Source organism: Phoca vitulina, unplaced genomic scaffold, assembly GCF_004348235.1.
Source record: "Phoca vitulina isolate PV1807 unplaced genomic scaffold, GSC_HSeal_1.0 scaffold28, whole genome shotgun sequence".
Taxonomy (NCBI): Eukaryota; Metazoa; Chordata; class Mammalia; order Carnivora; family Phocidae; genus Phoca; species Phoca vitulina.
The window spans coordinates 3056090-3071761 of record NW_022589731.1 but is presented as its reverse complement, the minus strand read 5'-3'; the positions used below and the strand labels follow the sequence as shown (position 1 = coordinate 3071761).

Here is a 15672-nt window from a genome sequence, read left to right as displayed (position 1 = left end):
AAGGCGCATCACGAGCTGGTTAATGCTTTTTAATCTGATTACAGTATCTGCATATCCACACAGGAGCCCCGCCCCGCGTGGTGCAAACCTCCCGGGACAGTCACAGCAAGCACACTTTCTTTGTCTTTGTAGAAATTGTTCTTTATCCCCAGTGAAAGCACTAACACACTCAAATATGAGAAATCATACATGGCTGAGGAAAATGACGCCTTCTAATGAACAACACAGAGAGCATAATTTTTTTTTTTTTTCTGAGAGCCTTGGGAAGTCTTGTTCACAGGTGGCGGATAAATATTTTAATGCTGTTTGCCATTTGGCAAGCTTCACATGCGCAACAATTGCTATAATCATTGCAAATGAGCTAGAGATTCAAACGGGTTTTATCAGCTGTGGGGCTGGGACGCTCCATCTTCAGAAGCAAATCCTGCATTAACATGCCTAACGCATTTTTGTGAGCAGAACTATTCACAGACACCAACACAGAGACCATGCCCCTTAAGTCCAACTGAAGTCAAAACTGCTCAACAGCAGTGCGGGGATTTCTATCTGCCTGACTTCAGTGTCAGTAGGGTTTCTTCTTCCCTACCTTGACTATCCTGAGCAGACACAGTTTTATTAAAAAAAAAAAAAAAAAGAGGAATATATTGGGGGTGGGTGGAGTCATTTCTATCGGCAGACTAGTGGGAGGATGGGGGGATAGCAAATGTGCTGAAGGGAAAAGAGAGAAGATGCTTAAACAATTATTCCAAAATATAACTAGATGCGAGCAAAAGTTAAACATGGGAAGAATCCATTCAATTTCCCGGCAATAGGGACTAAATAAAATATAGCTGGCTATGCCAAAAAGGAAATTGTCTTTTACATGAGTCCTGGATATTGCTAAACAAAGCACTGTAGTTTGATCATGACGTTCAAAAACCTCTCAAATTTCATGCTCCAAGACGTCTCATGTTTTTCTTGTGGATACTTGCATGTTGTGTATTACCCGTCTGATTTCTGGCTCTATGTAAAATTAATGAAGCAATTGGCCAAGGAATGTGTTCTAATATCTATTTTTTAAGTGGCAAAATGCTGTATGGCTTGACAATTCTTTGGAACCTTCCTAAGAGAAAATATTTTCAAGAAATGACTTTTCTCCATTACATGAATTGCTTCTTGAAGAAATGAGAGAAGAGGGGCGCCTGCTTAGCTCAGTCATTGGGCATCTCTGGATTTCGGCTCAGGTCATGATGTGAGGGTTGTGGGATCAAACCTGCCTAGGGCTCTGCACTCAGCAGGGAGCCTGCTTCTCTTCCTCTCCCTCTGTCCCTCCCCCAGCTTGCACACACATGTTCTCTCTCTCTCTCTCCCTGTTCCATTCTCTCTCTCTAAAATAAATACATAAATTAAAAAAAAAAAAAAAGAAATGAGAAAAGACAGACCAGAATTACTACTATTTGAGTTACCTTAAAACTGCTATTATAGGGGAAATGTTAAAAATAGTACCATATTTAAAATGCATAAAGACTGAATATGGTTTCCTAAACTTGAAACTTAAAAATAAGCCTATTAAAAATTAAATCATGTAATGGTCACACAATGAATATTATGAGTCTGAATGGCCTATTGAGCTCTGTCCAATAGAACTTTCCACGATGATATGAATGTTCTCTAGCTGTGTTGTCCAATATGGTACCTACCAAACTTTGAGGCTAGTGAGCACTTGAAATGGTACTAGAGCAACTGAGGACTTAAAGTTTTCATTTTATTTAATTTTAAATAACTTAAATTTAAATCGCCACCCATAGCTAATGGCTACCATACTGGACAATGCCGCTCTATAACCACGTGGCAACATAAATGAATCCCGCAAACAGAATATTGAGCCAAAGAAGTTAAATGCAAAAGAGTACACCCTGTATGATTGCATTTCTGTAAAGTACAAAAACGGACAAAACTAAACTCTGCTGAGAATTCAGAATAGAGGTGAAGTTTGGGGGAGAGAGTGACTGGGAGGGGACACAAGGGGACATCTGGGGTAGTATTTATTGGGCTGGGTGCAGGTGACCAAGATGGGTTTAAATGGAAAAAATTCATCAAGCTGTACACTTGTGACTCACACACTTTCCTATGTGTATATTATACATCAATAGAAGGTTCAAAAGAAATTAACCCATTGGAGCTGGGGGGGAAAAAAAACAAAAAAAAGAAGGTCATATCTACCTATCTGAACTGTTCAAAGAGCAATGTAATGCTAAGTGTTGTGTTATCCACATCTCTAGTGAAGAGAGTTTGCCGCTTTCCAAAGAAAATTCAAAGTGCTCCAAAGGCACCCTTCCTGGTTTTGCGGGGACTGTGGTGTCGCCCACACCCAGCGCACCTTCTGCTCCTTCAGCTGCTGCTCCAGCTTCTGAAGCTCCTCCTTGCTTTTCTGCACATACTGCTGGAGGGCCTTAATTTCTGTCTGCCTGGTGTCCATGTCCGTCTGAATCTGCCTGAGTTCTTTCTCTAGTTTTTCCTTCTTCCGAGACTCTCGTGAAGCTTCATTCTGACGTTGCTGGATTTCTTGCTGGAACTAGGGGCACAGAAAGGACAGGAAGGAAAGAGATGAAGCCCACGCCAGGACATGTCTCAACCGTCTGAGGTTCTACCTTTCTCAAATCTTATATTTTCAGGGCAGCCACCTTGTAGTAGACTTTCCCCTGTAGGACAGTCATCTTTGAACCCCAATGTTTAAACTTCAAGAATATTCTGTATTGTTTTTCAGAGTCTTAACACCAAACATCCACCCAGATGGTGGGAACAAATCCACAAAGAATGGTATAAAATCCAGTTAAATATGGAAGCCCAGAATTCTAGAGAAGCTAAGCATGGAAAGAATTCATCCAATTCTCTATCAATAGGATCTAAATAAAATGTCGCCAGCTACCCTAAATATGAAATTATGTTTCACATGAGCCCTGGGTATTACTAAACAAAGCATTCTAGTTTTATCATGATGGCCAAAGTCTATGAAAAATCTTTCTGTCGTCTCATGCTCAAAGGAGTCTCATGTTTTTCTCCTGGAGATTGCACGTGTGAATCATCTAGTTGACTTCTGGATTTACATAAAAGCGTTCAAAAGGGGTCCTTACAAAGGAGAAGAGCCAAGGAAGCTACTTCTTCCACCATCCCCAAACGCAGGGCATCTTGGCCTTTACCAGGGACACCTTCTTAGGCCAAAATTGTAAGCGGTGCCCTGTCTTAGTGACTTCTCAGACAAAGAATGTTGAGAGGAAATGCACAAAGCAAACTGCTCCTGCAAGAACAAACCAGAGAAACAAGCAGAACTGTGGATGCTTCGTTTGGGCACCAGGGAGTAGATCTAACAGAGGAACAAGATGGGAAGGACTTCTGGAAGGTAATGTTCTTTCATCTTGCCCTCCGTGGCAGAACAGACCTGACTGATGGCCTGCTCTGCCTCTTCTCTGCACCGCTCCGTTTCCTGCTGCTGTTCAGTGGTCTGAGCTAAGGACTCTCGTAATTTCACCACTTCAGACAAGAGCTGGTCTCGCTCCTTGGTCACTTCTTCTTTGAACTTCAGTAAATCTTGGATACTAAAAAAGAAGAACACAGGAATCAGGCTAAAAGGCCATCTGCTCAGGAGTCCTCCTTATCACCCTCTGAGCTTGTGTTCATGGGCAAGACTTCGTGTCAAGGACTAACACTATTCAGGTGTGAAAGAGAAAGATCGTTATGCCCTGACCATGCACATGGTAGCTGCTTGTGAGCTGTTAACTGAAAAAGAAGTTCCAATAATAATATACATAATATGATCCCTTTTCTTATCTTTAAATAATTATAGTGTCTGTGTATACGTGTGTGTATGTGTTTTACAGACATTTTTATAGCAGTCCAGAAAAATAGACTGAAACTTGTAACTGGTTATCTCTGAAAAGTGGAATATCAGGTTGGAAGAGTTGGAGGGATGATTTTTACTCCTTAGTTTCCATGCCTCTGTATTATTTGAATTTGTTACAGTAAGACTACACGGCTATTGTCAACTCTTGTAATTAACCCTAAGGAGATGTTAATTTAAGACATTATTTGGTTAATATATCCAGTGGAGGGCTATGATCACAGCCATAAAGTCAAAATGAGGCACACTTAAGCAAATAATACACATCACCGGTTTTCTATCCATTCACCCAGAGATTAGTTTCTCCCAAAGGGATGCAACCCAAATGAAATGTTCCCAAGAACAAAATTTGGAAAATCATTCATATGCCAGTTTTTAGAGAGTATGTGATAATATCTGTTGATTTGAATTGTAAACCAGTTACTTCCACATCTCAAAAACCATTATGTATGATTTGGCATGACTTTCCACAGAATTAGTGTTTTGAAAGTAGAAAGACTATGTGCTGCGGAATTAAGGTCTAGAGCAAGGCAGCTACGTGAGAGCCAAGAAAGCAGAGAACTTGCACTTGAAGCACTTGCCACTGACAGTCATCAAACAACTGTTGGAAGCACAGTAATCTGACAATATTTATTTACCAATAACTTTGATAGAACATAACTGCTTAATAAGGAAACTTCAAGACCACATTCAGCTTCTTCTCCAGAAACAAACCCTTGAATTCTAAGGTTACTATGAAGACAGCTACACCTAAGTGCATTCTTGAAGATGAAATTCTGGCCTGGATACTGTCTTCAGTTCTCCTCCTCACCGTGTTCCAATTCTCTTTAATGCTCCCCCTAACTGGGGTGCCTGGGTGTCTCAGTCAGTTAAGCTTCTCACTTTGGCTCAGATCATGATCTTGGGGTCCTGGGATCGAGCCCTGCATCAGGCTCCACACTCTGTGGGGAGTCTGCTTCCTCCTCTGCCTCTCCTTCTGCCCCTCTCTCCACTCGTGCCCACTCTCTCTCTCTCTCTCTGTCTCTCTCAAATAAATAAATAAAAATCTTTCAAAAAAATACTCCCCCTAACTGATCAGTTCCCTCACATTGCTCTTCAGTAGTTGCTGTGATGACGCTTGACTTTGACTTTTTTAATGAGAAAATAGAGCTCGTTATTATGGACACTGCATGTACCTGGCTAGCTCAGTCGGTAGAGCATGAGACTCTTATTATGGACACTGCATCTTCTGTTAGTTTTTCCTTTTCTCTCCCCCAATGCCTGCACTTAGAACCATCTCTCAACGTTGGATAAATGCACCTAGAAAGTATGAGAAACCTAGACACCAGTTAGATATGGTTAAAAATGGCTAACGAAGTGTGTGTGCTCATTCCTGACTCATTAATTAATGCAAGGTTTTGCATGCCCTGCACAGTGCTAGACTTCTAAAGGGAAAGTAAAGGTGTCTTCCTTCAAAGAGTTCACAGCCTAATGAGTAGTGAAGCATATCAACAAATAATTTCAATACAATGTGATCAGTGCCATACTTGAGATAGATGTTGTTTGGGTTCTATGGAAACAGAGAACACAGTGATTCTCATGCTTACATATTGGTTCTACGGGTGGGAAGGAGGTTGAAACAGAGATGCTGAGAGTGATGCAGTTAAGATGGTGTTTGAGATAGGTCTCGAATGGTCCATAGTTGTTTACTGTGTGGCAAAAGGAAGCAAAAACATTCTTGGCATAGAAAACAGCATGTTCAAAGGTGTGGAGGCATAAGCAAGCATGGTTTTTCTGGACATGAATCTAGCAAGGTTGACGGGCAGATCTATGCAGGGCCCTGAAAGACATGTTCAAGACTAGGCTGCATCCTTTGGGAATGGGAAGCTATTGAAGGTGTTTGGAACATGTACTGGAGATAGAAGCACACAGGTACATGTTTCAGAAGCCTAAATCTTATATATGGAAGATAGTGCAGAGGGGAGATGTCTCCTTGAAGGCAGGGAGACCAGTGAGATGTCCATCACCAAATCCAGCAGAGAATGTGGGGCCCAAAGCAAAGCACTAGCGCTGCTGATAGGGAGCAGGGAAAGACAGAAATGAGGCTTAAAAGAGAGAATCAACAAGATGAAGCTTTAAGGCAGCAATGTCCACAATAGCCAAACTATGGAAAGAGCCTAGATGTCCATCAACAGATGAATGGATAAAGAAGATGTGGTGTATATATATGTATATATATACACATATACACAATGGAATATTATGCTGCCATCAAAAAATGAAACCTTGCCATTTGCAACGACATGGATGGAACTAGAGGGTATTATGCTAAACAAAATAAGTCAATCAGAGAAAGACAATTATCATATGATCTCACTGATATGTGGAATTTGAGAAACAAGACAGAGGATCATAGGGGAAGGGAGGGAAAAATGAAGCAAGATGAAACCAGACAGGGAGACAAACCATAAAAGACTCTTAATCTCAGGAAACAAACTGAGGGTTGCTGGAACAGAGGGGTGTGGGAGGGAAGGGGTGGCTGGGTGATGGACAATGGGGAGGGTATGTGCTATTGTGAGCGCTGTGAATTGTGTAAGACTGATGAATCACAGACCTGTACCCCTGAAACAAGTAATACATTATATGTTAATTTAAAAAAAAAGATGAAGCTTTAAGGGATAAAGGCCTAGAACCTGTTTAATGGCCTAGAACCTGAGAAGTAGGAAGGATGGTGATGGGACTAATCATGGGAGTTGGGGGGTTGGAGAAGAAGCTGGAAATCAGAGCAAAAAAGCAGCCAGTTCCATTCCTCACAAGTTTGAAAGAAAGAAGCCTAAAATATTTACTCATTTTGAAATTGTAGTACATATTTCTGCAGAGCCGGAAGTTTAATATAACCACAAATTAGGAGTTCTTGGGTATGGAGAAAGGGAGCATCAAAAACAAAAAATAGCAATAGATGGAAAACAACCTCCAGGAAATCACCACAGAAGGAGACTCTCGTATCACAAAGAACATTCCAGGTGACGCTGCAAGCCCCAGGTCATCTGCCCAAGAAGGGGGCCTCTACAAAAGCAAGTTCAACATCCATCAAGAAGTCATGACCTAGGGGCGTCTGGGTGGCTCAGTCGTTAAGCATCTGCCTTCCGCTCAGGTCATGATCCCAGGGTCCTGGGATCGAGCCCGGCACCGGGCTCCCTGCTCAGCGGGAAGCCTGCTTCCCCCTCTCCCATTCCCCCTGCTTGTGTTCCTTCTCTCGCTGTGTCTCTCTCTGTCAAATAAATAAATAAAATCTTTAAAAAAAAAAAAAGTCATGACCTACTTGCTATCCTGGTCCATGGACAGTCCAGACCCCTGCTCCACTAGTTTGGTTAGGTTCACTATTTCCTCTTTCAGGGCAAGGATCGTCTCCTTTGCCTTCTGCTCTTTGTCATAGGCTGAGTCCACCATCTTCCAGGCCTTTTCGATTTCCTATATGGGCCACGGGACATCAGTGAGAAAAACCAAACTAGGATCCAGATGCAAGATAAACTGAGCAAATAGAATAATAAAACAACTCCAATATAGTAGTCATTTATGGGGAAAGAAGGTTACATATTATACATTATGCATTCCGTTTATATTGACTTACTGAATTGCTCAACATGAGCTAGTGGATCCTGAACAGCAGCTTTAGGGAGTTCCTGGCTCACATCCTGCAAGGGCTGCTGTAACTAGGGGGATATTTCTGATGTTGAGATAGGTTTACAAAATTTAAATTTAAATTTAAATTTAAATTTAAAAGGAAAGTTTATGTGCTTTCCAAGCCCAGATATTTTTGGAGGAAAAAAAAAAAAAAGATCAGGAGTGGCCTTGGATCCAAGCCCTGAATGTGAAGGTCCTCATAGATTCCAAATTAAAAAAAAAAAATCTGTTTTGTCCTCAGATCCCAAGTAAGTGGTCCTGGACGGCGATGTTGGCTTTAGAACAATTCAGAGCAAGGTGGTCTTCGCTGTCATGTAATTGCACACAACAGCCTTGGTCATTCCCATTCCAGAAACCCACGCCCAGGCCTTCGGGGAGGGGGAAAACAAAGTCCCTCGCTGGGAGTGGAAACAACTCAAGCATTTTGGGCTTTCTTGCTGTTATGAAATGCAATCTGGAATATTAACATAACTACTTAGAAGGGAATTACAGCGTTCAGATAAGCGAACAAAGCATAGTAAGTGTTGCAACAGCCTTGAGTTTTCTTGCAAAGTTTTCTTGCAAAATTTTGTCCAGTGGAATGTGAGTCCTTTCTATAGGTAAGAACCTATAAACTCAAGGTGACAATACTCCACTTTCCTGTTGACAAGGCATAAAATGAGTGGAAGAGAGGATTTCCATAAATTCGTGCCCACTCTTACGTTAGAGAGAGAGAGGGGAGTCTTGGGTAACTTCACATAATTTAGTGATTCAAAACAATTATGGGGTATTTTTTTTTTGTAGCAACCATACGTACTATTTTCAGCAAAACAAATGAAGGATATTTAAGTGAAAACATGATTATATGAAGCTTTGTCCCAATCAATCACCAATTATATTTTAATCTGTTCGCGACTTCCATTTCCAGTTTTTTAATTTACAATAAAAATGGTTTCTTTCTCATCATAAGAAGAATTAAAGCCTTCTTTTATTGGTTTTTCGGCAAAAAGAAGAAAATGACGATGGAGAGAAAATGGCACTTTAAAAAAGGTCATTTCTAAGACAACAGATGTCATAACTTGCACTGGTCTTGGAAATTCATTTAAATTGGGTGATGTTTCATTGTATGATATGAAGGGACTTATCTAAAAAAGTTCATGAGTTATTTCTCATCGCTAGGGTTTTAATTATAAATTAAAATCTCTTAACCTTTTATCACCCTGAGGTCAACAAGTAACATTTACATTTTACCCTCAAAATAATGCAACACACTTGAGAGTGAAAAAATAAAGGGTAAAACGGAGCCATACTTTCTCAATATCCCCCAGACTGAATCCCTGGTCTCCCATTATGAGGAACTGGGAGGATTAAGGAGGAAGGAAGATCATGAAAATTACTATCTAGGAATTCTCAAGGTAATTTCCCCCAAAGCAGTGGGAAGAGCAAAAACATGAAAACATCCTTTTAAAAAAATTCTTAACAAGCTATCATCATGAGATATCTAATTACTCATCTTGTATCAAACAAGACATACCGAGGTCCCTAATATTACACTTACTTACCTCTAATTCTTTTTGCTAACCCAGTATTTCTTAGAAACCCAAGCCAGTAAGGTTCTACATTATTTTCTGCATAGTGAAATTCACCCAGGTTAATTATTTCCTTTGAAAATGAACATTATTCCCTAGGCTTAATGAATATATAAATCATGTAAATTTTTACTTAATAACTCATTTACTACCAGCCTAGAGTTGCCAATATAAGGAAAGAAAGACGTTTTAAATATAGGATGCGTTTATGGCCCCTCTGCCTCGGTTTGTTTCTACAAGATCACCGACCTTCTTCAGGGATGCAATGGTGGTCTGATCATCCTGGGAGAGCTTCAGGGCAGTGGCGACCTTCGCGGAATTAACCACAATCTCTGCATTTAGCTCTCTGCATTTGGCCATCAGACGCTTTTCATTGTCGTAAGACTTTTTCATGACAGCATGAAGCTTCTCATATTCCATTCTAAATTTCTCCAGACTTTTGTCCCCTGAAAGTTCATTGAGAACCTCCTGAAAATCCCTTTCCATTTCTTCAAATGCAGTTTCTTCCAGCGCTAGTTTGTCACTCTTTTCCTGTACAAAAGATCAGGAAGGGGAATGAGTATTGCAACGTGTATACCATTCCTATTCAGGGATTGCTGTTATTAGCTATAAAGACCTTCACCAACCCAAAATAAAAGGCCACTGACAAGACTATATGATGGAAAGACATCTTGTTCATCCCCTGATGCATGTATATATGTACACATGTGTCTTAGGGTAATAATATTTATAATATAATGATAATATATTATATCTATATAATAGTAATATTTCCTACCACATGGTGTCAAAGAGCAGATCAAATAGGATCATTCATGTTAAACACTTGGCCACGTGCCTGGCAAACAGGAGGCACCCAATAAATTTTTATAGCTCTTATGATTATGCCAAGCCCTGATTTGTCTTCACTTCATTCTGCTTCTTACTGCCCCCGGGAATGCAGAGATAAGCCATGGCATCTCATGGTCAGTTATAAGGAGATTTTGGTGTCGATACCATGAAATCACACATACTCACAATGAACCCCACCTGAAATATGGAATAGTCTCCTAAAAGATATTCCATCTTTTTTATCTCTTAAAATAAATAGGTGAGGTCACCTCCACAAGTATATTGAGATACCCCCTGTGCCATGCTCACAGGCCTTCTCCAGATTCGCTTCCTATGCTCAGCTAGACAACAAATTATTTTTTTTTAAAAGTCCAGACATACCTGTGTCTGTCTTCCAAACAAAGTCACATTTACAGTAGTGGGGGTAGAACTTCTACATACCTTTCTGGGGGACAGATTCAACCCTTAACACTAAAGAAATGAGAATTCTTGATACCTGCCATAAAATGGATTCAAAATTCTACAAGGGACCTATAGGAAAGTGGAAACTACTCCCAGCAGCAAGAATGAAAGCAAATTTCCTAAAGGAGGTGGTATTTGAGCAGGCCCAGAAGGGAAAGCGAAACGTTCACGGGTGAATATGGAGAGAAAAGGTATGCCTGGCCCACTGCAAAGCTTGAACAAACGCTCAGGGCCCAGCAGTATCCAGGATTTGAGATTGGTTAAGAAGCTCACGTTGGCTAAAGTGTAAGGAGTATGACAGGGAGAAGAAAAGAGAAGACTAGATAGGGAGTTAAGGACAGACTAGAGGTCTTGAGTGGAATTCTAAGGGCTATGGAGTGGATTAATCTGTAGGCCACACAGACCCACTCAAGACTTTGGAACTGATAAGGTTTGAAAGGCCTTATTTATGTATGCAACATTATGCTTTGATACTCTACCCTAAAAAGAGCTTCAACATCAACACTCTATCTCTAATCAAAGAAATCAACTGAGATGATTTCTCTAATCCCCCAAAGAAAGTAATATTTAAATACACCCTGCAGATTTAGGGTAAGCAATCTTGTTTACCTTCCCCCTTGACGAGCCCATCTTGCCCAATATAGAGAAAGTCTACATATTTTGGGTTTTCAAAAACACTTGTACTGCTCATTTCGAAAGATGACACCCAAGCAAAAGAATCCACATCTTAAAATAGATGTGGAGTAACAAGCATATCTATAACATTTTGCATAACAACATTACTGCTAATGTTAAACTCAACAGAGGTTTTCTTCCCAACTAAAAGCAGCTTATTGCCAACATCACAATACAGCAATTCCACAAAGGAGAGAAAAATCGTATTAAGAAAATATGGTGCTTCTGCTGCCCTGTGTTTTCCCCTTGCTGATGCTAAACATCAGCACACACCAAAATGTATCATGGCAATGTTCTCAACTCCACCCCTGTAAATGGTATTAATGTCAACACTTGATCACTAGCCTAATGATTTGTTTGCTGACTAGGTTTTCCCTGTACACCTGGCACTTAGCACAGGAATGGAAAAATATCAAAGAAAGCAAAGTTTTTAGAAAGTACTTTTATGAGCAGATTTGTTCACATTTCATTTTAAAAATATATTGCTACTAAAAGCACAGCAAAAATAGTCTCTGAGCTGTGACCAATAACCAGTTGGTGTCTACACTCTCAGAGCCTATAATGGTATCTGTTTTGGAAGCACCATTTTAACATGAACCAGTCAGAAAAGAACTGTGATGTTCCTTCATTCAATACCTATCTTTTGAGGGTTTACTATCTGCCAGGCACTGTTCTAGGTGCTGGGAATACCAATCAGTGGGAAAATGACAAGGAAAAAGGACAGGAGAGCTGCAGTGATAAATGAGGCCACAGTGTTAATGGAGACTTGTGAAAGCAGAGGTAAGGAAAACCTGGCTGACATCGAGCGAGAAGAAAAATAGAAAAAGGAAAGAAATGAGAGGAGATCATGAAGGGGAAGGGAGACCAGGAAATAATTTGTTCATGGTGTTGGTATCTGGGGCTTATGTGTGGAGAACAAAGAAGAATGAAATGAACCAAGATGACCAGCGAGGGAGAAAAGGAGGGAATGCTCAAAAGCAAATAAAGGGACAAATAAAGGAGAGCTAGAAGGCACAGGAGGAGGAGATAGGGAGGAAAGGGACATGAACAAGCGAGGGTCACGGGGTGAGTATGGTGGACACCACTGTGTGGATGTGAGAGGGACATGAGAGTGAGGAGCCCAGGAGTGAAGAAGAGGAGGGTGGGAAGGGGATTGTATGCTAAGGGAAGGAGGGAGCTTTGCCGACAGGAAGATGGAGCTTATAAGGGGAGACTAGATGTGGAGGAGGAGACGGAATGATGAGGGATGTGAATGGTGTAGAGGAGGTAGAAGGAAGTAGAATAGAATGGGAGTGTGATGGTGATGAGAGAAGCGGGGATGAGGCTGGTTTCGTGGGCACACAAACTGCGAGGGTGCACAGGGCCCCTTGCTCAATAAGCCCCACCCTTGGTTTAAGAATTTGAAATTCTTAATAATTTGTTAACAAGGGGCTCTGCATTTTCATTTTTCATTGAGCCCCACCAATTATGTAACGAACCCTGGTTGGGACTGACCCTGTGACAGGTGACAGGTGACAGGTGAGATGAGGGAGGACTCTGATGGGGTGATGGAGGAATAGGGTAGGACCATGGTGAATGGGGACTGTGACCAGCAAGTGATGACAGGGACTTGAGATAGTCCAAATTACAAATGAGGGTGCTAATGGACAAAGGGTCAATAAAGGGCTGCAGAAATGACCCCTCATCAGTGAGGCTAAGGATGGGGTATACTGCAAAGTGCAGGGAGTGAATGACGCTACAAGATTTTAACACAGTGATCAATGACGACACAGGGCATTGGTGATGGGTGAAGAGCTTAATGGAGACGTGTCACAGCAGGTGATCAGATGATAGGGAATAGTGGTGTGACAGGTGGACAAGGATCAGTGAATAAGGGTGACAGTGGGTATCTATGAAGCCTTCCTCCAGGTCCCCCCAGTCAGTGTGTATCTCTCCTGTGGTATCACCTTATGGCTCAAAATCTAGGGGTGGGTGCCTGTCATGTGCGAGTCTGGAAACTCATGAATTTCATACTATGTTTAACACAGCTCCAATTTTAAGACTGGGGGTGGGGTGTGTCTACCCAATTGAAGGAGAGACAGGAGGTAAAGGGGCCAGAACCATCGAGACAGAGGGATGGGGTGAGGCTGCGGGTGGGGATAAGATGTTGATGGCGGGAATGTCGGAATCAGTGGACGTGACAGGGGATAAGTCGACAGTAGGAGAGGGACGGTGGGGAGGAGTTGAGCGAGAAACGACAGAGAGAGGGGCACTGACTCCTGACCTCGGCCATCCTGACGCTCTCTGGGGGTGGCCTCAGAGGCTGCTGTGGTGATCGCGGAAACTGGGCCCGAGTCTGAGGAAGGGGCTGTGCACGTCCCCCAGCGTCTAAAAGGGCGCCAAGTTATTTGTATCCAGCGCAGGGGGCGGGCAGAAACCCAGTGCTCGGCGCGTCCTCCCGTCGCCTGGCAACCGCCGCGCCCTCTGGGGAAACTGGAGGAGGACCGAAAGGGGCGGGGCCTCTGGGGCGGGCGCTTGGGCAGTGTCCCTTAGAGGCATATGCAAATATCCCTGAATGGGGCGGGACCAAGGAGGCGAAGGGGCGGGGCCTCTGAGAGGCTAGGCGGAATCCCAAGGTGTGCAAGAGGTGCGGGGGAGAGAGGGCGGTGGGGCAGAGGGCGGTGGGGCAGGGCCCGGAGGCCGGTAGGGCCTGCGGAGGACTAACGCTTAGATGGAAATGTGGATCAAAGGCTTCTAGAAGGACTGGCAGCCACCCTTTGCTCTCCGTGACAAAGATTCGGTGGCGGGAACAAGAAATAATCTCAGTTCGAGTCAATTCAACTCTAATGAAGCAGCTACTGTGTGCAAGACACGGAGGGGAAAGTAAGGTAGAGAAAACACAGACCCTGCTGTCAAAGGGTTTAGTCACCAGTGGTGAGAAAAATAGGGTGCAGCGCTCGAAGCACCCTAGGAAAACGGATGTGGAGCCACGTTGTGAAAAGCTACCTTTCATCTGGGGCTCCTTTCTCAAGACCGCTTCTTCTCCCTCTCCTCCACCATCCCCTTTAGCCTTCAGGTACAGAGAGTTGGAGTAAACCACTTGGTTCATGAAATGTGCAAGACCCCTCTCTTGTTTTATCTTTTCCCTTTATCCCCATCCTTACTCCCATCTCTCCTCAGTCCCATAGCTATTCAGGCTACTGTGCATGGATATGTATTTTTGAAAAGTGTACACACTTTTATTAGTGTATTTTTTAAATGTTTGATAATGATATTGGACTTAGGGATCATCTTATTTTCTACTTTTTTTCACTCCATATTCTTTTTCTGGATCTGTCCTTTTGCAGTTGGTATTGCAATCCTAGTTCATCACTTCTGATTGCTGCATAGCATTCCATATTGGACATCCACACATGTGACTTCCATTCCCCAAATGGACACCAAGGCTACCTCCACCTCTCCCAATACCACGAACAATGCAGCAATAATCATCCTTGCCCCTGGTCTTTTATGGACCTATGTGCAATTCCTAGGAAATATATGCCTACGAATGAGACTATATATTCCTAGGAAATATATGCCTACGAATGAGATAAAGTTACAGGGGATGCACAGGGCCATTGCATTGGGTTATGCAATTTGTCCTGTACAAAGACATCCAGCCATGGGGCGTGTGAGGTTAGAACACAGTCTCTACTCTTTCCTATGTCATGTGCCCTGCTGAAGGAAGATGTGCCCTTTTCTTCCCATAAAAGCTCTATCAAGTAATGAACTTAGAAGGTTACAACCATCCAGAGGGTATGCCTTTTTCAAATTCATCTGCCTAGTGGTGGAAACTATTCTCCAATGGCACAAAGGTGCCTAGTCGCCCGGAAAAAGCCCTGGGCTTGCATCACCAAGTACTGCTGGATTGCACCCCAGAATTACTGCCCTATACTATGCCCCACTGCATAGCCTTGTCCCCCACTCCCAGCCTTGCCAGCACATGGTAGTTTGTTTATTCATAAACACTCACATAGTGTTTACTAAGTGCCAGATACTGTTCTAAGTGCCTTGCAAAACCTGACTCATCTAATTAGCCAATTTGATAAATTCTGTCAATTATCATGAAAGTAGTGTCAACATATTTTTGTTTTACTTTGCATCTCTCTCACTACTAGTGAAATTGAACATTTCTTCATACATCTATAAGCCACTTGGGGTCCCCTTCTGTGAAGTGTCTATTTATAGCCTTTGTCTATTTTTCAATTGCTCTTTTTCTTTTTGATTTGATTTGCAAGAGGTCTTTGTAAAGTCTGGACATTAATCTGCTTTCAAAGACTGGAAACTTTGCTTGTAATGTCCTTTGTAAGACAATAATCCTTCATTTTGTAGTCCTTCATCTCTTTTTTTTTTTATGCTCTTTCAGATGATTTAGCAAGTCTTTCTCAACTCTCCCCAAGGTCATAAAGGTATTCTCTGTCATTTTCTTCCATTAGTTTCATAGTTTTATTTTTTAGCATTCAGTTCTTGAGTCCATTTGGAGTTCACTTTTGCATACGGTGTGAGATAAGGATCCAATTTTTTTTTCTCAGTGGAGCGTGCCCATTTTCAGCATCTTGGTCCCCACATACAGAT

At 42.2% G+C, this 15672-nt stretch overlaps 1 protein-coding gene across 1 annotated transcript in view; it reads right to left on the bottom strand.

Annotated features, from left to right (window-relative positions):
• The window catches only part of CFAP58 (cilia and flagella associated protein 58), an 89975-nt gene extending 76568 nt beyond the window's left edge, over nucleotides 1-13407 (bottom strand). Inside the window, exons 1-5 of the mRNA XM_032423374.1 lie at nucleotides 13340-13407; nucleotides 9358-9639; nucleotides 7179-7327; nucleotides 3419-3575; nucleotides 2360-2554 (exon numbers count right to left, since the gene is read on the bottom strand). Of these exons, the coding sequence (XP_032279265.1) occupies nucleotides 2360-2554; nucleotides 3419-3575; nucleotides 7179-7327; nucleotides 9358-9639; nucleotides 13340-13348 (792 nt within the window). The 5' untranslated portion in view covers nucleotides 13349-13407. The remainder of the gene's footprint in view (nucleotides 1-2359; nucleotides 2555-3418; nucleotides 3576-7178; nucleotides 7328-9357; nucleotides 9640-13339) is intronic.
• Between the last annotated feature and the right edge of the window lie 2265 nt (nucleotides 13408-15672).